Source organism: Bombus affinis, chromosome 8 (assembly GCF_024516045.1).
Source record: "Bombus affinis isolate iyBomAffi1 chromosome 8, iyBomAffi1.2, whole genome shotgun sequence".
Classification (NCBI taxonomy): Eukaryota; Metazoa; Arthropoda; class Insecta; order Hymenoptera; family Apidae; genus Bombus; species Bombus affinis.
The window spans coordinates 13,417,339-13,440,854 of NC_066351.1; the positions used below are offsets into that span (position 1 = coordinate 13,417,339).

The window sequence follows — 23,516 nt, forward strand, 5'->3', positions numbered from 1 at the left end:
AAACTAGAAAGCGGCTTTAGAATTTAATGCGTGAGAGGTTTCGGGTGCAAAGGTATTCGAACGTATCCCGCTGGGTTTTATCGCTGCTCACACACAACTTCACTGGGCGTTTACGGGAAAGACGAAAAGGAGATAGGAGGAGAAAGGAAGGGTGTCGGAGAACGCTGGATAACAAAGCGAGAGAGAGAGACAGCCAGAGTTTGGAATAAGTATGCGGAGGACCGAAAGCCCCGGGTTTTCGCGTCGGCGGCGCCCACGCCGGTATGAATATTTAAACGGATGTAAATTGCGAATTAACTATTGATAAAAACAAACCAGAGGGTCCGTGTTAAGCCTTCCTCGTAAATCACGAAAAGGGACCGATTCGACGGCTGGTACGACAGCTGTGGCTTGGAATTTTACAGATCAACTTTTTCAACACCGGCCATGATCAAAATCGAGATTCTCCTGTGAACAGTGGTTTATTTTTTACCGTGTATCGCAATGGAAAGGGACGAGAGAAACGTGCAGCGGTTACTTTATAGCGGTTAATGAAAGTTTCATTCTGACTATGGTGTCTGCCAACTTCTCGCGAAGATACGTCCATCAAATGTACGCAACGACAACTATCTCACACTGGATTATTCTCCGTATTCTGTCTATATATCTGTCTACGATAAATATTTTTGCAAATACTTTTATTCCAACTTCGTCTCCTCTGATTCGAAAATTACTGAAAACAATTGCAGATTGGCAACTTGTGAATTAACTGAAACGAGGGTTAGGAGAAAGTAACACAAGAACGGAATAATTGGAGAAATGTTTAACCGAGGCTTGTTCGAAAGGCTTTTGGAACACGCTGGAGAATGTAGGGCAAAATCCTCCGATAAAAACTTTCGAGTCATGGCCGAGACATCGTTCAGAAATAAAACGTCCCGTAGGAGTAATAGAGTCGATCTGCAGGATCTACGATCATCCACACAGAATCATCGTCACCGAGAGTTACTCTAGTCGACGACAGTTGTTGCCTCTACTCGCGAGTAAACGCATGCTGCTGGAATAAAGAAGCGACGAGGAAAGGCTGGAAGAACGGAGCGACAGGAACGCTCCGAAACAAGAGGCGAAAAAAAGAAAAGTGTAGCAAGGCGCAAGGACGCAAAAGAGGAGTTTAGAGATTGAAAAGATGAAACGATCCGATGAAATTGAAAGGCAAAAATAAGCTACAGTTAGTGTAAAGGGAAGCGCGGACAACGGGCGATCGGTGAGGGAGAAGAACGACTTGAGAGGCAAATAAAAGCAAGACAAAAGGGATACGTGAAAGGGTGTCAAGAAAAAAGAAAGCAGAATGTAAGGCGAAAAGTGATAAGGCAAGAAAAATAACATATACTCGCGTGGAATATGCAAGGACCGACGTGTTAGCAAAAGTGGGAAACGTGGATGCAAGTTCGAGAAAAGGCGCTAGTAGTCCGCAGACGAGAAGTCTACAATCGTGGAGAAGCAGAAACGAAATGGTTACGTGTGAGCAAGCGAGCGAGCGAGCAAGTGAGCAAAAGAGGACGAAGTAGAAGATTATAGGCACGTATTGGCGCATCGGCCCCCTGGGCTCACCCTCTTCCCTATACCTTGCGTGGGGGTATAAATGTAATCCAGAAGCCAGACGTGACGTACATAGCTGGTAGAACGTTCGCCTTTCGTTCGTCCCTTCTTGCGTGCTCCCATGTCCAAACTCTTGCAGTAGATACACCGGTATTGCTGGCCGCGCATGCACAATGTATCGATACATCTCTCCTGCGTATCCGATGGATGCACGATGGATTTGGGTTATGTCTATACGAGCATGCTATTCCGAAACGAAGGGGATATAGCTTATTTCAATTTCTTCGAAAAATCCGGAACAAATCTTCGTTTACGAAGCAACTACGGTGAAACGGTACGGCGAGAGGCGTCAGAGGTAGTGGCGGTGCTCGACCAGAGCCCTTAATTCTGGATGGAACCGAAAGCGAAGAGATTAAAGGCGTTGCCCGAAGGAAGGAGCGTGCGGTGGATCCAGCGATCAAAAGTAACGCCAGTACGGCTGGACCGGTCGATTGAGAATCAGGAACACGTAGGCGCTTAACGAGGGTGCTCGTGCGAAGAGAGCGAAAGGAGCGACCAAAATGTACGCCGACAATATGACGCTCGGAGATATTTGGATTCGTGAACGAGCATCATCGGCGCCCCCTTTTTATTGTGTCGCTTATATACGACCTGTTTCCTCGTCTTCGATTCTCATCGTGACTCTAGGCACGCTGGAACAAAAGCAGTCTGATATTATGGACGAGAAACCTATGAACCCTCGAAGAATCCCCTTATTCCAATGAAAATATGATCTTTGGTAACAATCCACGACCTTTCTATATCTTTCTCCTATACCCTTTTCAAAGCAAACCTAAACACACGCACGGTGCACCAAACAAAACCATTCTATGCGCGTTCGAATCGAAACAGCGATTAATAGAACAATCGACGTTTATCACGCGACAGGTATATGTTGTTGCTTGCGCGGTGTGTCGCGTATCAGTCAGCTCGTCGGGCCTGTAAAAGCAACGGGTTATGGAGTAATAATTCGACGTTGTACGTCGCACCGCGACGCCGGGACAAGACAAACACGGTTCACGGCTCGCCTGTACTTCCGTAAACTACAGATGATCCTCGGTCTCTCTCTCGCTCTCTCTTTCTGTCCTCCCTATCCATTCGACCTTTCTATTCCTCTATTTCATCGTTCCAAACATACACGTGGATTGAATTGAAAAAATGTCTATTCCCAAGTCTGAGAAACGATTTTCGAACGTCCTTGAGCGTACGAAGCTTTTGACCCTGAAAAAACCCAAGGATTTAAAACGGGATTTGGGAACTTTCAGCTTGTATTTTGAATATTCTAGGATGTGATACACGTTACGTGGTGTGCAAATAGGTGCAGAGCGTGAGGATTTACGTCATATCCGCAGAAGGGAGCCGTAAGATCTTGCCAAATACACGTCGCCTCCTTCCCCGTCTCTCTGAAACGTAGAAACGTCCAATATCGCGTCCCAAGAAAGCATCGGTATCTACCGTTCCAGCGAGAAAATATGTCATTCCGGATACACGTTATATCCGAGAGTTCCGATAATGATCGCGCGCGTGATACGGCGCGGCAATTTGAATTTTAAATATGTCGGCGATTTCGAGCGGCGCGTCTCGTGGAAATTTTTAACCGACTGAAAATTTATAAACTCGTCCGTGTTGACGTTGGAAATCAAGCGACAAACGACAAAGAGCACGAGCGCTACCGATATTCGATGCTATCGGATTTACAGCGTGGCAACATTATCAACGCGATCATTTATTAACGGATGGAAGCACCACTAACAACAACCGCCGACCAGGCCGACGCGACGCGGCGCGACGAGGACGAAGTAGGCGCGATATCGAATTTACAACAGGCGAATTCGCTGAATCGCGAAGAAATTCGGTCACCGATAATCGAAGGGCGCGTCGCAGCACGAGATATTGCACGCTCGACGATATTTCATCGATAGCCCCCCATCGATTGTGCACGTGCACGTCGCAATATTGTACCGTCAACGTTTAGCCCGATGTAGCATGAGTCGGTCGTAACCATTTTTATCCGGGCAAATACTCGCCGGCCGAACGCTCGAGTTGTCCGTTGCTGCACAACGTTCGGCATCGATCGATGAAAGTCTCCGGAGGATTTCGTCGTTACTTTCGACGAGGGGCCATACCCAGGAAATAGAGTAGCCTAATCGGTGGGTCGCTTTCCCGTGGAATTTTCTCGCTAGAAAACGGTCAGATGGGAGCGGAATATTGGCTTCCAGCCGTTCCTTATTTCCCGTCTTACGGCTCTATCTTGCGTAAAACAGTATTTCATGCGGATATGCAACTACTCGTAATGATTCGTACGAATAGTACGTGATGGTTTTCTAGTAACCGTCGGTCGGAAAATATTACAGATTATTACATATTCTATTCTTTTCAAAGCTTGTCTTTCTCTTTTGACTCTCAATTTTTGTAGAAATAACTATTCCAACGTTATCAGGTTAAAACTATGTCAGTGTTTCAGAGAATCCAACCGGTTACTCTAGCGTCTCTAATCAGCTCAACCTCTTGATCCGGACGCCAGCCTCAATAGCGCAGATTTACGCCGATAACTCGACACCCGGTGTATGATTTCAACCGCGGGCCACAGCAGCCTAGGTAAGAAGGTAATACGTTGCAATATTAAGTAGAATTCCCAGCGGTATCCCAGCCGGAAAAGAGAGTCGGAAAGTAACGGCGAAAAGGGGTGAAAGAGGGGCGGCTCAGACCGTACGAGGGTAACATGTATGCCAGACATGTGCGACCCGCACGACTTATATCTGTTACGGGAGAGTATCTCCCAGCGTGAATCGCAGACATAACACCTTCGAAGAACGTACGGTTATAAATATATAACTGACAGTGCACTTTTGGCGAGGTGAGTCGCGGGTAACGAGATCGAGGACGTGATATCGAGTTAGGTTTCTTTTCCAATGAAAAGAATCAAATCCTTTGTGTCCGAAACCAATAGAACGAAACACATAGTCGAATAATGGAACGTAAAGACGTTGATCGAATTTTCAATTTGTTTTTCAATGGCCTTTCACGTGGATACATTTACATCCGTTTATCTAATCTGATTTAGGCCTAATGCTTACCAAGTAATACCTAGAACATACGTCACGCTGACATAAACAACCAGTTAATACGACGAGTATTTCTACTGCATAATGTATCGCTGGAGGTGTTGTGATTAGGTGTCAGTCACGTTGCCTTCGTAAATGTATAAACGAACAGATATATGAAGATACAGCGCGAATATATACGAGAGAAACAGAGAGAGTGGGAACATGAAATTACGACATGTATGCTAGACATGTGCGACCCGTACGACTTATATCTGTTACACGTATGCATACCGTAACACGTAAAACACACACGTACGATTCATCTGGCTATTCGATTGTGTGCCGAACATAACACGTAACAAATACGAGCTTACTTTATCTGTAATAAATTTACAATACCTTTACGACAGCAACTACGAACGATTGAATATTTGTTCGAGATATTTAACGCGATCTTTTACCTTTTCGTTTTGCTCTTTCGATATATATAGGAACGCAAATGTTCAATTGAACGTAACACGTTTGTATCTTTTGCTATTGCCCGTGTAAACTCTAAACGGGGGATTTTATCGCTGGCGCTAAACGCGAACCACAGAAATTACTGTAAATCGCTCTATTCAGCGGCGCCGTCTTGAAAAATCCTTACCCACGGGATCAGCACGATGTAACGTAATCCCCATGGAAAAGCAGGAAAGAATTTTTTTTAAAAACCACCAACCTGTCCACCTTTTACCTCGTCACTCCACGCTCTTCATTGTGTCTGATCCTGTTATTCCTCGCATATTATATAATTAATATTTTAAATTATGCACGGTATTAACAGAATTACCTGCTTGTTCGACAATGAGAACGAGTCAAAATATAACAAAATATAATACGAATTTAATGCAATAGTTAAACTGCTGCTGTTTATGCAAGTTCATATTTCACGAACACAGCCCTCTAAATATTATAATATTTTATAATTAAAATATGATATCTAAATATTTACTTTGAATATCTTGTACATGTTTGCATATTATGACACATTTTGTGTACATTTTTAAACATTTAAATATCTCGTAACACATTTTGGACATTTATGGAAAGTTCAAAAAGTACAAAAATATGCCGAACGTAATATGCAGAAACGAATGAAATATTCAAAGTATAGCGAATGTTCGGTTGCCTTCTATATTTAACAGTGGCGATACAAATGTAGTGAGCTTTAACTTTTAAAGGCAGCGAATAAATAACGTAGCGGATAAACGAATAAACAGAGATGACGAGTAGTTGAGTGGAAAATTGCGGATACACGATGCGTACCGATAACTAATTGCATACTCGTCCCGTGATAGTTTAATTGTGCAGTTAATTCGGTCGTTGAAGCGACCAACGCGACGGAGAAAGATACGGTTTCGTCGAGGTAGCATCGAAGATACGTGTTGTGTCGCGTGTAAGGTGATAATTTGATCCCGCCTAAAGGTAAGAAATAGCGAGAAGCAGTTGAAGTGAATTCAGTTTCCCAGCTACAGACAAATTAACGGATCGTCGAGTTATTGCAGGTATGTGCGTGCACATGTATATCTAAAATAGAGGGCTGAAGAGGCGAGAATATTACGACGTTATCGTTCGTTACGCGCACGATACACCTACTAATGAAACACGATAATACGTACAAGCAGCGTACAAAATTATTGGTTCTGCGATCGGAATGATTAGAATTAGTCTCGAGCGGTGGGAAATTGGCAACGAAGAGCGAACCAATCGCTGAAAACCCATCAAACTAAATAATCGATGAAATACAAAGGAGTTACGAAAAGCAAATGTACACGAACAAATTAAACTAGCTTACCGTGTCGTTATCGACAACGATCCACCCGTTTTTTCTACACATGTCTGCCGTTGTATAAATTGCAATTTAACAAAAGAATAAAATTAATAGTGGCAAAAAGCGATAGACGACATTAAAAAGAGAAATTTGAAAATCCAGATGGAGATAGAACGATGGAGTTCAACTCGACGTAAATCTCGTTACAACACGCTGATGTAATAAACGAACTATTAAGCGCGTTACAATCCAATTAAAAGCTTCGCGGAATCATCCGTTCGGATTAATGTCGTCAGCCTCTCGTCGACGTTTTATGAATCAAGGTTAAGCCGCGAAGTGGTCGAATTGCAGAGAAAACGGAGCGGAGAACCATGGTGGTACGCGAAACATTAGCGGGACAGTTAACGTAGTCTAATTAACCGAGCTAATTATGTGCCAGGAGCGTAAGACGGCCGTACACTCGAAACCACGAACGAAAAGGGTCTGTAATGGCAGTTTGTAGCTGACGTTACGCGAAATGCAATTAACAGGTCTGATGTTGAACAAGCTAAATATCTAAATAAACAAACGAAGAGTGCTAATAAATAAGAAACCAAAGATATAAACAAATAAATTAAGAATATACATATATATAAATAGACAAACGAAAGATGTAAATAAACGTTCATTGACTCTTCTGGAGTCGATAACAAAAACGATTTGTTCGTCTTTTCGAAGCACGTAATGTAGATTCGTATCGTTATAGTTAACCCATCGTTGGAAATCAGTATTCCAAGGGAGAAGTCAGCGGATCTTTTTTCAAACTCCCCAAATAGCTAATCAACATAATTGATGAACAGTCGGTCTTCCCTCGTAATGACGTCCTTGCGAACATGAACGTCGAAGCAGGAGAATCTTTGCTTAGCCTAATTAACACCTACCAAGCTCGAAACTCCAACTAATCTGACAGCGTTACGTTAAGGTGCTTGTTTTCGACGGAAGGTATAATGCATACGTATTGATGTTGGAAGATGTAGAAGCGATGTAGATTCCGGAAGTCGCGATGCGGCGTTCCAAGGGAAACAGGAAGAGAATAATATCGAGATCGAGATAGAGAGAACTGTACACAGCGCAATGTTTCCGACCTAATTTCGCGGCAATATTAACCATCGTAAACAGAAACTTATTCGAAGAAGAATCTCAATGTTTGAATAATTTCCACTTCGTCTGAAAAAAAGAAGAGCTTGAAACGATATTTCGATCGCATATTCGCGATGAACAAATCGGGAAGGGATTTAGAAAACTCGTTTCCCAAAATGGTTGATCTTTAATAATCGAGTTAATTACGAGATCCGAAAGGAGATCGTGCGATCAGAACTATCAGGAGGGTCCGATTATCTGACGTGAAATAACGAAACGCCTTCGGAACTCGTCACACACGAAGCGAACGGCACGTAGGAGTTACATTGATCCTATATAATTTCGTAATAATCCCCTCGTGTACATTTCAAGCCGTGGAAAGGAAACTCTATGGAAATCACGTATCCGCTGATCCTCGGCTAAGTTTATCTTAAATGAGTCCACCGGATAGTTATCGCGCGAGGCGCGGCCGCACGGATCAATTGCGGCCAGGGCAAATGGAAAACTCGTTCGGTAGCAGTTTGCTCAACGCGAATACCGCGAGATATCTGCGACGAGACACTCCCCTATCACGGCCAAAGAAATGACATTCCTGGCATGGATGGCCGCGAGAATATTGGACCAACGACAGGAAATAATTCGTGGCTTGTTAAAACGGAGATAATTACGTTGCCTCGTCGGTCGCCCTTGTTAAACTTCGAGTCTATTGAAAATTTCGCATTCAACGACCAAAGAGGCAAGTACCTTTAATCTTTAACCCGCAGCTTTTACGACGATATTGCGTTACATCGTTGCTAATATCTAGACTGCCGATGTTTATGCTTCTATAGGAAATTTATAGGTGGAAAAAATGTAAGTACATAGACTGCAACGTGATATTCAATGGCATATAAAATATATCTAACGTTTATTATACAAAATTTATTCTGTATAAACATTCGTAATCTATTAATATCATTCGCTGTTAAAACATTTACAAAATTTCATTGATGCTTGTCGTTTGTTTCGTTGATTGCTAATTGAGCGAGTAACATCCTGCGATATAAATGTCGATTGATCAAACTACCCCAGAATTTTTGTTATGTCACGTGCCATATATATATATTGTTTTTAATCACGCAGACAACTATGTTAATTTTGTATTTCCCGCAAAAGGATGGTAACACGACAGAATCTCATTATTCGGCATATCGCGGGGAACATTCTTAAGAAGAACGATGAGACAAGATTTTCCATGGAAAACCAGTTGCTTTATCACGGCAGTATCGTATCCGTTCAATTATGGAATTAACAACGTAAACGGCCAGCCCTTTCGGTCAGCTGCGTAATAAATATTCGCCGTTACAACGATAACGGGTCGAATGAATGCAACGGATATCGGTATTTATGCGATCCAGATATCAGTGGAACAATAACGACCGCCACGGTATCGTACGCAAACGCGTGCGCGTAATTATTTTGGAATTAATGGGGATGCGCACTCATTGCTGAAATACTGTTACCAGGATCGACGGGAAAAAATGATAGAGAAAAAAAAATATCCGTGGAACAACGCGCAGGGGGGGAAGGAAGGAGAAAATTTGTTCGCTTTTCTATCGAGAACGGTCTAATTGCCGCGCAAATTAAAAGAAGAAAAATCGATACGAAAACATGAGTTCAACTGATTTGCCGAAGCGATAACGTCGAAGCGAATGATACGTTCTTCCCTATCTACTCTTTTTTTCTTTTCGTTTTCATTGATGAGCGCTGTAATTGAATGGCACGAGCGTACATACATTTGCTCGACGAATTCAATGGGTCATTCCTCGGAACAAAAAAGATATTCGTTAGGGAAGTTCTCCTATGGTTAACTTCAACGATTCTTGCCTATAAATAAGAAACAAATGTCTCGTGATAATAGGCGCTTCCTTTTACTATCTCCGAAGAAAAAAGGAAAAATAAACCAAGCAAGAAGTAGACCATCTCGCAGGGGTAGTAAATAAAATTTGTCGCGGCTGAACAAAATAGGAAAAAAAGGAATTAAAGCGTCTCGAAACCGGATTTCGAAAACTTACGTACGTTTTCTACTTTTATCTCGGTAACGAGTGGTCCTTTCGTCCTTTTCCTCTTTATCTTTTTCTTTTCTTTACCACGACACACATATATCATACGAATAATACACAACAGCGTGATAAAAAAAAGGGTGGAGAAAGGGGGAATGTCCTTGGCGGGATATTTGTGTGAGAACGAAAGGATGGCTCGGCTTAAGGAATGTCTACGCCGGTGGCAACAAGGGTCGAAGGACTCGACAAATATCATAAAATGTAAATGTCGCGAATTCATGCCCATGATCCCAAGCAGAACTTCTCAATTTTCCAATACTCCAAAGCCCTTTTATCCGGCTTACGGGTGTTCGCGGCCCGATTAGTTGCACGCTCGTTCATCTGCCATCTTCGCGGCCTGTTCCTCTGAGATTAAAATTTCTGATCTCGATGCTCGTATATTTTACATGGAACAACGGCCATAGATACGTTTAACTCTGTCTGTCGACTCAGCCCATCGATCGAACAAACTTTCGTCGGGATCAAATCGTTCTCCGCGCGCTACCACGCCAAAACTAGTCCGGAAAGGTCATCTATCCAACGGACGAAAACGTCCAAATTTTATTCATTCCATTTTGAGCGTTCCAATTAGGCAAACTTTTCACTCTGGGCGCTGCAGCCGTAAATGGAAAAGTCCTCCGATCGAACGAATATTTCGAACGAGAACGTTAACGATGCAGCTTTAAACAGTTTGCTGAAAACTATCTTAACGTGAGAAACTAGAACCGATTGTCTTCTCTACAACGGACATTCGTGGAAAGTTTTCCAAGTAGTCGATTCAATTTTCCAATTCGTCTTATCCAATTCCAGGGCATGTTACTTGAATACTCGTCGGCAAAAGTTACACGTCGGCTGCTAGGACCCTAGGAGACGACTTTGTCGACGTAACCGAGAAAAACTGTTCTCGCGTCATCCTCGACTATTGCGTTATGGTCGTCTTGACATCGAAACTCACGACGTCGCACGCATACGCGTATGTATGTACGTATGTATGTATATATGTACACGTATATGTGGTATACGTACACGTAGGAATAAGAACACACGATTCGCTCGCTTTACCGTAAGTGTTTGCACACGCGCTCACGCGTGTACATCGGATACACAGCAAGTTAAGCCGTATAAGATAGATGGCTCAGCCAGTGGCCCTCTCCGCTCTGAACGTTTCACTCGCACTTATGATATATGGCGACGCCGCTAAAAACTGGCAGATGTGTTGCAATCCCCTTCGTCGTACCATTCCAGCCAACGTTTCACGGGAATTGTCGACCTACCTTTCCCACCTTAGCAGCTGGATAAATCGACGCGAGGCGCGAACAATACTTGAGAAATTATGCTGCTCTGCCGACATATAGCGTGGTGACGCCGCACGACGACGAAAAACACTGTATTGCTTGTTCCTATGATGTATATCCCCTTGTGAGTTGTCGTTGACGATCGTTTTTACTAAAACTTATTTCTTGCGGGATTATCGTCAAAAAGATTATCGTTCGTCGCGACGATTTTCTCTTGAGTGCTGATGCTGATATAAAATAAAATTTTTGTTCGTTCGCCTCCCAATGTGATATTACGTAGAGAAATTGGTGAAATTTAATAAAAATTGTCGCGTGAAAATTAGATAGCATCATTCCGCGTTACCATTGACCACTATCCTTAATTCTTAAATCTTTCAACCATCGGTTGAAAATTAATCAGCCAAGATGGAATAGAATAGACGATATAATAAACGTCTTGACGTCGATGCTGCTGTCTATCCCCTTTCTATCTATTCTTTCCTATTGTTGTTGTTTTACCGGCTATCTAACAAAGTTAAACCAGATCTAACAATTAGTCCACCTGAAAAAAGTTGGAACTTCCGAAATTCGTTGAAAGACGTCTCAAAATTGTGGAAGATAACCTATCCCTGTAGTTATGCGCACGGCAACGAGGTATAAAACTCGAATGTTTCTTTTTTCTCAACGTACAGCGTAGACCCGTGGGGCATCCTCCAACGGAAGAGACACTGAAAATGGAGTTTTCACTTAAATTAACTCTTCTCAAAGGGTGGAATCTACTCATAGCTGCACGAGCTACGTCCCTCGTGTACGTTGCAACATGAACCTGCAACGGACGTGATGTTCGAATTAGAGAAAAAAAGGAATCGAAAGAGAAAAAGAGATGAGAAATACTGGTTCATTAACGTTCAGTCGGATCTATGATTTCTTGTTGACTTTATGTTATTTTCATCTGAAAGAGTATTCTTTATAATAATCACTCGTTATTCTAACTCGTATCACTTTTCCCAGATCAAAGCATCATCGAGACTCGAAAGGGTTGATAAACTTAATAAACTTTCCTCCTCCTTTTTCCAACTTTGATCAAAGGAATCTTAATACTGAATCATCGATCTGAAGGATGAATCACCTCGATTGTTCCACGAGTTCTATCTCTTCGTTGAGAAGAAGATTTCGAGGAAAGTTTCATTTCAAAATCCGTGGAAAAGCCACGTGAATACCAGTAGATATTTCGAGCCGTGCTTTGATTGCAAGTGCCAATTAACGTTGGGATTCCGTCGACATAGTCGTTATCGTCGACGTCGTTTCACGCGTATACTCGCATGCCCGCTAATCACGCCGACTGCAGCTCTAACCACCACTCCCTGGAACCTTAATACGAAAATACATAGAAATGCATGGGGATATTTCTATAGACGACTTCTCTATACTTCTAAATGCGATCGTCCAAAACTTTCATAGATTTTTTAAATATTAGGAAAATCATAAGAACAGGAATAATTCTCTGACAATTAATCGTGAAAATTGAAATAAGGAAAGCCATCTTCATGAAAATATCCGTCTTACGAAATGGAAAATGAAAATCAACAATCCGCTATATTTGTTGCTGATTTTACTTTCTAAATTGATTTTCTCACAAAGTAAGTTTCTGTGGCTTTGCAAGCTGCCACCTTAAACGTGGCGAGGATGAGGATGAACCTGTTCGAGGACGAGAGGATTATACCATCCCGTAGCAGTGAGGATGTAGGACGAGCCTAGGGACCCTGCCGCCCGTCCTGCCTGGGGTTAACCAACATTTACATAGGCGCGAACGTAGACTGAATAACAATGCTTGAAACGGAGCTAAAACCAGTGGTGCAGTTCCACCGAGACGGCACGTTCGTCATCCTTCTGTTGAAGCACTTCCTTCTACAGGGTGTTCAGTTGTATCGAACTTGCATAGAAATTAGAACGGATAAATAGAATTTCGTTAATTGAAACTTACGAATTTCGAAATTTCAAGAAATTGATCAACTACTTTCGATAATGCGATCAACAAATAAGTAAACTATATTTGACGTTTCGTTATCGTTACTGCACGTAAGAAACTGTAACAACTTTTTATTGAATAATACATGTAAATTAATAAGCATGCACCAAAAAAAAAGACGCAATAAAGTAATTCTCCTTTTGTTAATTGTTAACTTGATCTTTAAGGAAATACAAAACTGCAAAATAGAAATCGATTGAATATAGTTCTCATACTCGTATATCGAAAAATAGACATGCAAAAAATAACGTACTCTAAATTTGATTGATTGGACAGAATTCAAGAGATCGGACACTTGACAAAGTATCGTGTCGGAAGCGAACAAGGAACTATAGCTTATCCGCAACATTGCATCCGTTCATGATCTCGTAATATTTTTGAAACAACTCAATACCCTTGATACCAACTTAACAGAAAATCAATAATTATAGAAAGATAGCATAGCCTATGTGACTAAATGAATTGACTTGAATTGATTTGATTCATAGTATACAATAAATAGATAAACGCAAAAAGTAACAAGAAAGAGTATCACAATGAGAAGGTATAATAAGCGAACCGTATTAAAATCCTAAATTTATTATATCACAACAGATTTTATTTTTCATATAATCGGAGACAGGTATTTATGATATACTATACAATATATTATTTTAAGGTCGATGTTATTTTAAATTCACGCGCATCACGCCCTTTACGACATCTTATTTACTATAGTTAAATGCAGAGAGTGTAACTGTCCTGTCCACTTATCAAGAGCGTTATAACGCGCCGCGCATACTGATTTTTTATCCAATTCGAGCACTTGGTTCACCTGTATACAATTTGATATACGATGAAGCAAATAAATAACTTTTAAATGATATAAAATTTGTTGCATTACCTGGTCAATACGACCACGGATAGTACTATCCAAAATACAAGACACTAAGAGACTTTCAACCTCTGATACATCGATATTTAATTCTTTGCTTATAAAAGGGATGTAAATTCTAGTGTATGGTTTAATTAATTTGATTAAAACCTGCAAAATTACGTAAATACATGTTATGTTTAGATTTTCGAAATTCCTGATACATATAGAGTATGTGTACCGCATATACCTGTGTTCGTATATTACGTAACAAATCTTCGATATGTTCTCTTATGAAAGGATCATCCATTATATTATTCCTGTTTTGTTTTAAAATTAATTCAAACTGATTAATATCATTATTTTGGTAACTGACTACTAAGTTTGTCATTGCCAAGATCTCTGGATCATTTTTGTATGGTTTCGCTTCCTGGGAGTCAAATGGATTGATACCAGATTTCATAAGCCTGTTTTTATATACATTTAAGCATTAACGGCAGAGTATATTAATATTACGATATGCTATTTCACCTGTTTAATTTTTTACTTACATATTTGCTAGAACTAAATATTTCAGACATGTAGTACGTCTTGGTGATCCGGATTCATCATAATTTTTGAAAGCTTCAAAGAAATCAGTGTGTGCTCTTTCAAATTCACCTTCTCTTAAATGCATTTTTCCTCCACATTCTTTTATAAATAAATAAAAAGTTTTATTTTATGTTATTAGATATATTTAAGTAATCCCATTTTTAATTTGGACTATACTACCTCTAATGACACCCATTATTAATGGATGTGGTATAGCACTTTTAATATGTAAACTTTGTTCATATAAAGTCTTTAATTTCTTGTTATTCTTTTGTGCTGTATACATTTGTATTTCTAATGCATAGATTTCCAAAAGTTGCGTACCCTTCTTCAAATCATCCTCCCCATCATCAGTCTAATAAAATGGGATACATGTGTATTGTACTAATAATTCTCATTTAATAATATAATTAGAGAAATTCTACCTGGCAACTTTGATGAAGTTGTTTTAATATCTTTGCTAATTTGTTAAAATCTGATCGATCAAAGTATAACTTTCCCAATTTTGTATTAGTTTTAAACCATAACCTATCATTTTTGGCATCCTTTAACGCATCTAAAGTAGTTTCATAAAAATCTTGTAATAATTCCATCTGTAAGATACAATAAGAAGCAAATATGTTTGAAATCTAAATTAGTTTATAATTTGCATTAGTATATTACTCACATTCTTTGAGGTACTAATATAATCTAATATGGAATTTATTGATTTTTCTGAATGGTTTCTAGTAACTGCACTTTTAATGTAAGTTAATAATTGCTTATATCTCGCCATCATTTCCTTATAATTACCCTGAAAGAATCAAGCATCATAGCAAATATAAGTATATCTTATAAATATATCACTAATCTAATGATGTACCAATTTAAAATTAATTTTTATCATTTGCTTCAAAGCCTTGAAACCCCATTCGCCCTTCTCTCCTCCCTCTAAATCCAAAACTTTTTGAAAACTTTGTAGAGCTGCTTTTGGATCATCCTCTTTTAAAGCTTTACTATTATAATATTGATTTTCTAAATCAACATCAGGTTCTGAATTTGAGTCTTCAGAGTATTCCTAAAATTATTAAAAAAACAATATTATTTTGAAATTGATTTTATTCTAAAACAATCGGTTATCATAGCTAAGCAAAGAAAACATAAAAAGTGTCATCTTGAAAGCATCAGCATAACCTAAGCAAATTTAAATTATGATATAACTTCAACGTCTTTATTGTTATTAAACAAAATCTAAGCAACATTATTTGCTATTATTTAAACATTACAAGATACTTCTAGACTATTTTTAAATTTCATATACGTCAAGATCAAAATTCTAACCTATTTCTTAACCAAAATCATTCTCAGTATATCAACATTTCCTTCCTAAGTACACAAATACTCACAAGACCATAATCTTCCTCTTCCTCACACATAAAATCATCTTCACCGTCTGACATTTTACAAATATTTAAGAAATTCTAATTGTAAAAATAAAAGGTTCACGCAATCCTGTTGACAACTGCAGGCACGACCAAGTTTGTATTTTGAAATTCACATGTATGCACTGTGATTGTATTACACATGTGTTTTATGCAACTTCTATAGAGATACCAAGCTCTGACCACATCAATACTGTTCAATTATTCTAAATTATTTTTAACAAAACATATGCATAATTCTTTTGATAATTAAAATTTCCCCTTAACATGTTTGAAAATATTCAAATAATTTTCATTTAAATTTATCTCCTTTTCAAGAATATAACGTTGACTAGTGACTTATCAGATTCTGACTGATTTCACTCCTGACTGCCACCTCAGATCTATGTTTTCGTCAACGTAGTAGGTTATGTTTCTAATTACAAAATGGTTAATTCAAACGAGTCATCAAATAAACCAATACTTTATGAATTGTTAGAATATTTTATTCGCGAGCAAGAGCCAGAATTAATAGTAAGTTTACACTGTAACTTGTTCAAAAGAAATCTGGAATGAGACGCATTCTACATCATCTACAATTCTTACGCATTTATAATACAATATCTATTTCAGAAATGCAAAAATGATTCTGTAATATTGCCTACGACAGGGACAATAAAAAATGCACTTAGATATCTTAACAATAGGTATTCTTTACCAGAAAGTATATCACAACAAATTAGTCTTACTCTACCATGGAAATTTGCAATTGGAGATCATGGACGTTTACTTGCTGTTTTACAAGAAAATGTCATAGAAATTCGAAAAGCAAAAGATGAATATTCTTCAGTTGTTGGGAAAGCTTCCGGTAAATTCATATGATTTCTTAAATCTGTCTAGACTTCAAAAATTCATGTATGTTTTATTATTTTAGTACCAAAGGATGCTTTCCCACAATGGCGTAAACTAGTTTGGAGTCCAGATGGGACACTTTTAGTATTAGCATCTAGCAATGGTTATGCTTCCTTTTACAATGCCCTGGGGAACAATATTTTTAATATCAGTCCAAAAACAATATCCCAAAATCCTCATATTTTAGAAGCTGGTGATGCAATAGCTTCTATGATATTTCTCAAACCAAGGACACAGTCTGACAAATGGTCTTATGAATTTATGTTAATCACATACAGCGGTTTACTCAAATCATATCACATTTCAACAACTAATGAATTTGAAGCAAATTATGAATTTTCTTTTGGCACCTTTTATAAAAATGGAATAAATGCTGTTGTTTATGATGAAAAACATAGCTTATTTTATGTTGCTGGAAATACAATATCACAGAAATTAATGGTAATTAATGTACTTTTTTATATTTTTTATATATATCAATTTAGGAAATACAACATCCTGAACTATATAAAACATTACAGTCAACAGCTTCAGACAGTGGATTAACATCTTGGCGCCCCCTGAATGAATATCCATATTGCAAGTTGTCATTTACTTTCAATGATGAATCGAAAACTAAGTCAAGATTTTCCATATGGAACATTATCCCCACATTAAACTTGCAACCAGAATCTATCATATTTAAAGTAAAAATCTCTCCAAATAATAGATTTTTAACATGTTTACATACAGATGGTTCAATATCTTTATGGAGATTACCAACTTTGTTGATACAAAGAAAATGGAAATTATCAGAGCAACCAGACTTTAATATACCTAATCCTTTAGGACATGCAAAAACAAAAAAGTTTCCACCAGGTGTTACTGAATTCCATCCAATAGATATTGGCTGGTGGTCAGAAGAGGTAATGTTTATTATTTAAATGTACATACATATATTTAAATACATGGTCATGTTAATTTTAATTTATTGATATTTTTAAAGGCAATTATAATTACAAGATGTTCTGGATCCACTTCTGTATGTTCTACAACCGACTTAAAGAATCTTTTAGGTTCAAGCCCTGAATTTTTAGCTGGGCAACCACAAATACATGAACTTGGTTCAGATCGAGGTTTTTTATGTCTAGATTGTGAAACATACATAACAAGTAAAAAACGGAACAGAGAATCTAATACAGAAAGTCAAACATCAGGTTTGTGCTACAGTTCTTAATTAGAGAGTACATATTTTCTATACGTATAATATAATATAACATATTAATTCAATTTTCAAGAAGCCTCTTCAGAAAGTGAAGAAGAAAGTGATGAACTACAACCAGCTAGTATATTAAATTATACAACTAATTTAATGCAAAGTACCTTGTATTCTATCACTGACATTGAAAGATTTCAGCCTAAAAAGAAGAAGTCAAGAGTATTATTTAGAACATATAGAATCCTTGGACTTAAAAGTACTACACCTGAAGAACTTTATTCAAGAAAAATTGATATAGAGGTATGAGTATTTATGAAATTCAAAATAACTGAAACTAAACTAACCAAAAGGTTGCATTATAGGAATATGAAGAGGCATTGGCTTTAGCAAATACATATAATTTGGATACAGATTTGGTATATCAGACACAATGGAGAAAATCTGAATTATCATTAAATGCTATTCAAGAACATTTAAGTAAAGTTACAAAAAGATCTTGGGTCTTACATGAATGCATTACTCGAGTTCCAGATACTATCGAAGCAGCAAGAGAATTATTAAATTTTGGTTTAAAAGGTGCTAACCTGGAAACTTTAGTAGCAATTGGAACTTGTGACAATGGAAAATTTGTAATAGATAATATTGATGAAGAGTGGAGTGAAATGGATGAAGCTAGTATAAGCTTAAGACAGATACAGAAAATAAATCAAGTGCTGGAAAAGATCGATATTAAACATTTATCTGACGCTCAAAAGGATTTAATTAAATATAGAAGGAAGCTTCTAGATCATCTAGATAAGTTACTTACATACGAGATTATTTTAAATTCCTCGTTAAAGTACGATAAAAACTTTTACGAAGAATTTCGACAGCTTTCAGCTGTTGAAAATGCAATTAAATTTGCGAAGGATGGAGATTGTCGAGGAGTTGAAATTATGTTCACTTACTATGGTGAATGTTTGTTACCTCATTGGTTAGCTATTATTAGTTTCTTTCCAGAGACTTTAAATCCATTGAAGTATAAAAAACTTCTACCAGAATGCGACATTGATGGACAATTATTTCTGTTTGATCAGCGTGAATTACGACAAAAAGATTGGGCTGAGAAAGCTGAATTCAATGAGATAATTAACTTAGAAAGCGATGATAAATCACAATCACTTTATGAATATGATCCATCATTAACTATATACAGAAACACATTACTTACACCAGAATTGTTACAAAAATGGTACGAGTCACGAGCTTATCAGATCGAGAGGAATAGTTGTATGATTGATAATGCTTTGCAATTAATAAAAATTGCCAAATTACATAATATTAATGGATTAGACAATTTGTTGCTAGATTTGGAAACTTTAGACGATATCATTTACAAAATTTATATAGAAGACCTATCTTTAGATCAATTACAAAAATTATCTAATTTGGAAAAAATTAAATTGCTAATGAGCATGACTAGTGAAGAAAGCTTTGTTGATGATATAAAAAGTTTCCTATTATCATTTATAAAAAGAAGAAGTCAGTATCTGGGCGGAGAATTACAGAGACATTTATTTAGTGACTACTTAGTGTCTATTAGTAAAGAAGACTTAAAGTTACCAGTTAAACTTTTTGAATACTTAAAACAATCTCAAGATGATGAGATTCTTCAAATGATAGAGAATATTGCAATTTTAGCGTTAGATTGCATATACGCTTGCAATGATCCTAATATGTATGAAAAAGCAACACGTATTGTAGATTCCATCGCCAAAGATCGTGAAATGAGAAGAATAGATGCAATAAACACTCTACTAGAAGAGCTTGATAAAGAACTTGAATGTACAAAAATTTTAAATAAATATGGCGTTAAAACTACACTACATGTACTGCGAAAAAATAAGAGTAATCCTGATGCTGCAAAACAACTACTGATTCAAATGGCAAGAAGTTTAAACAAAAGGTGACTAGGCATTTTTTATTTTTTAATATCCTTTTTGTAAGAATGTTTTGTATTTCAAAATGTTCTCTGTTTAATTTAAGAGTACCACCTCCAGATGAAAAACAATGGGCTCAATTATTAAATGAAATGTTAGAAATTCATGGTCTAATTTTTACATGTATTGACATAGAAATTTGTTTTGAAATCTGTGTATCAGCACGTTTGGTATCAGGAGTTAAATCTAACATACAAAATTGCACTGCTTTAATTGAGACTAAGAAAAATGAACAGTCTTTATTGAAAGTGTCTTATGAAAAAACAGTGAATTTAATTTTAGATGCTAGTAAGGAGTATTTTAATAGCTCAAAATCCTTAACTGACTCTAATATGGAATTAGCTAGGTAAGTGTTTTTAGTTCTTGCACTGTTTTCCTACTTTAACTTTTATAAATAATATAATTTCAGAGCTTGCCTTCATCTAATCATAGATGATAATGCACAGATAAAAGAAGAGTACGATCTCATTAATTCGCTTCAAATTTTGAATGAATTTTATATTGATATATTACCACTTCAAGTGCGATTAATGCAAGACAGACTACAGTTGATAAAGGACTGTTTAAATAAGAGGGTAGATGCTCATAAAAGTCGTCAGAGATTATTAACGTTAGCGAATTACTTACGAATAGAGAGGAATAATAGTAGAATGCGGGAAGGAAAGGTTTTGGAGTTAATTGCAAAAAAAGCACTTGAGGTAGAGTTATTTTAAAGCTAGTATTTAATATTTAATTGCAGATAATCGATCTATAATATAATATAATAGGTAAAGGACTTTAATGTTTGTGCTGCTACCTGTCAGCAATTAATGCAAAATAACTATATTCCTGCCTGGACAGTTACTTTAGAATTAGGATTTTGTGGAGATTACGAAGATCTGAAAACTAGGCAAAAATGTTTATGGTTTGCAATAAACAATGGACCTAGTGATATGCTGAGCAAAGCACTAGATCAAATATATTTAATAGAAATACAAATGTTACATAAAAATTTAGAATTGTGGATACCTTCTGCTTTACTATCTGATGATTTCAATGATAGTGAAGACGCAGATAGTGAAGATGAATTTATAGATGCATTAACTACTGTAAGAAATTTATTAAAAAATACCATCTCTAACAAAAAATATAGAACTATACTAAATTATCATCAATTTACAGCCGCAAATAGAAACTAAAGAATTTGTCCCAAAAGTTTTGGAAGCTTCTACTGAGATAGTAAAAACTTCTGCAAATGTTATGAAAGATTCAGCATTTAGTTTAATAAAAAATATAAGCGACACAAATTTTTGGAAATCTAGATTAAAATTTAATTTCTCAAATAATCAGGATAATGACACAAGATATGAAAATCCTATAGAAGATGATGACATTCAAAGTTTCCCATGTTTTTATGAAGATTTACATAAAAATTGTAAACTTAGTGAACTCGATACGAAATACGTAAATTATTCAATGCCAGATTTGCAAAATACACAGCTCAAATGCTGTCGTGCTCTTTTAAGGATAACTATGTTGAATGAAACATTTTGTTATGGTTTGGAAGTAAGTGATATTAATCACTGTAAGTATTATGTATTCACCTAAACGGAAATGTATATAAGTTAAATACTGGATAAATGATAATTTCTTTTTTTATTTTAGTATTTTTAGAGTGTACAAAGTATACTATACAACAGGATTGGTTATTAGGCATGGCATATTTATTTAGTGTACATAAGAATTATATAGAAGAAATACATAATGTTTTAATGGAACTGCCACAAACAATGCTATACATACAAACTTCAGTGTATTATTATTGTTTGGAATTATACAAAAGCATATATAAAGATTATTATTTTACAGATTTATATTCGTTTAATCCATTGAGTTTAATATTAAAAACAATGAATACAGCTCACAAATGCAAAAACTTTGACATTTATAAACCATTTGAATATTGGCAAACATGTTTATTTAAAAGTTGCGGAATAAATAAGACGGAATTTCTTGAGTTACATCACGACATTAAAACGGAAAACGACGATAAGATTGAAGATCATAAAAAGTTAGATGAATTTAATATTGTTCAAACACAAAGTTCAAGTGTATCTATTGGAAAATCAAAAGGGGAGGAAATTTCGACAGAAAATTCGCGACGTAACGAGAAAGATAAAATTAAGATGAGTTCATCTGAATCTAATGACAAAAATGATATAGAATGGACTGATAATTGGGGCAACTTTTCAGATGAAGATATAATAGAAAACGTAGGGAACAAAAAAGACATTTTAAATAAAGAACTGTGTATAGAAAATAATACTTCTCTAATAAAAGATATAGGGGAATGTATAACAGAAAAAGATCGCTTTGAAGCTTTTGAAAAAATATTTAGTAAAATAAGGAATGTTGATCATTTTTATGAGGCAAAGAAATTGTTATTACAATGGCCACAATTTGAAGATTCTCAATATACAAAAGTTAATAAACATCCAATTTTAAAAATGATGAAACTAGTTAATGCCTTTATTATGGAAAAAGATAAAAATAAACATAGCAAACAAAGTTTTGAAGAATATAAAGAATTAATAGAAGGATTATCTTCAACAAATGTAAATTTCTTATTAAAATACAACTTATTAGATTATAACCAATTTATTAAATATAACTCATTATTTTTTTTTATTTGTATTAGGTCCTCAAAGAATTTTTGAACACAGAAGAAATTCCTCTTGAGCATGCAATTTATATTAGGTTGGATATGGATAATTCAGAATTTCATGAAGAAGCAGTAAATATTCTTATGGAAAGACATAAAGTATGCACAAGCACGTACATCAACAAGTTCATGCTTTTATTTTACATATTCCTACTAATGTTATTTTATGTTTTAGGAATTAACATTGTCAGCACCAATACTAGAAATGTTATTTTTGAAAAATTTAACGGCATACTTCGACCCGAATCACGAAATATTTGGTCGAATCATTGAACATGTCTTTGTGAATCGATCTCTAACAGATGTAAAGGAAAATGCAGAAATTCTTATACAAGAATTAAAAAAAGGAAAACATATAGCGCATGCCTTATGCATAATTAGATTAATGGAAGATATACCACCATCTTTAGCTACATTTGGTACTTGTTGCGAACTTCTAATGAGGAAATAAATACATATATTCATTCCTTCCTATGATTTTAACTTGCACGAGATAAAAGTTCAAAAGATGACTTATTTAACATTTGTAATTAATATTAATATAACGTAAAAGACTTTTTTAAAAGAGGTAAGAAAACAGTAACTAATAGCTTCTAGATTTGCATCTACGTCCTTAAAGTTGATATGTACATACTATGAATATTTATTTTGTACAATGTGTTATTTGTAAGTATAAGCGTGATATGTATATTGAAATATAAATATTCAAAAAAGATGTTGATAGTTAATGTCTTATCCCTACCTTGTGTAATCATCTTGCTTCATAAATTAATATCTTGAAAACTGCGACGTAGAACTCGACTCGATTTACATGTATTACAAAAATCCAATATTTCTTTTTGCATTTCTTACAACAAAATTTCAAATCAACAGAATAATATATAAATGCGCATACAGTCATGACTGTT

At 36.4% G+C, this 23,516-nt stretch overlaps 2 protein-coding genes across 3 annotated transcripts; one reads left to right on the forward strand and one right to left on the reverse strand.

The window, feature by feature from the left end:
• Positions 1-13,537: 13,537 nt before the first annotated feature.
• Positions 13,538-16,005, reverse strand: LOC126919111 (COP9 signalosome complex subunit 2). Its single transcript, XM_050727813.1, has 9 exons — positions 15,804-16,005; positions 15,281-15,475; positions 15,086-15,211; positions 14,844-15,011; positions 14,599-14,773; positions 14,379-14,517; positions 14,078-14,294; positions 13,858-13,998; positions 13,538-13,788 (listed from the first exon to the last, which is right to left on the reverse strand). Exons 1-9 carry the CDS (start codon positions 15,855-15,857, stop codon positions 13,669-13,671), a joined length of 1,335 nt encoding a protein of 444 aa, XP_050583770.1. The 5' UTR covers positions 15,858-16,005; the 3' UTR covers positions 13,538-13,668.
• A 185-nt stretch (positions 16,006-16,190) lies between these two features.
• LOC126919092 (NBAS subunit of NRZ tethering complex-like) lies at positions 16,191-23,323 on the forward strand. Of its 2 annotated transcripts, none has more exons than XM_050727766.1 (14): positions 16,191-16,352; positions 16,452-16,686; positions 16,753-17,171; positions 17,252-17,635; positions 17,716-17,926; positions 18,008-18,228; positions 18,291-19,873; positions 19,954-20,253; positions 20,317-20,605; positions 20,675-20,995; positions 21,069-21,471; positions 21,552-22,501; positions 22,585-22,707; positions 22,784-23,323. In XM_050727766.1, the coding sequence occupies exons 1-14, from the start codon at positions 16,266-16,268 to the stop codon at positions 23,057-23,059; spliced, it is 5,802 nt and encodes a 1,933-aa protein (XP_050583723.1). In that variant the 5' UTR covers positions 16,191-16,265; the 3' UTR covers positions 23,060-23,323. The 2 variants fall into 2 exon arrangements, with proteins under 2 accessions (XP_050583723.1, XP_050583724.1); XM_050727767.1 differs by having other exon boundaries at positions 18,011-18,228.
• The last annotated feature ends 193 nt before the right edge of the window (positions 23,324-23,516 follow it).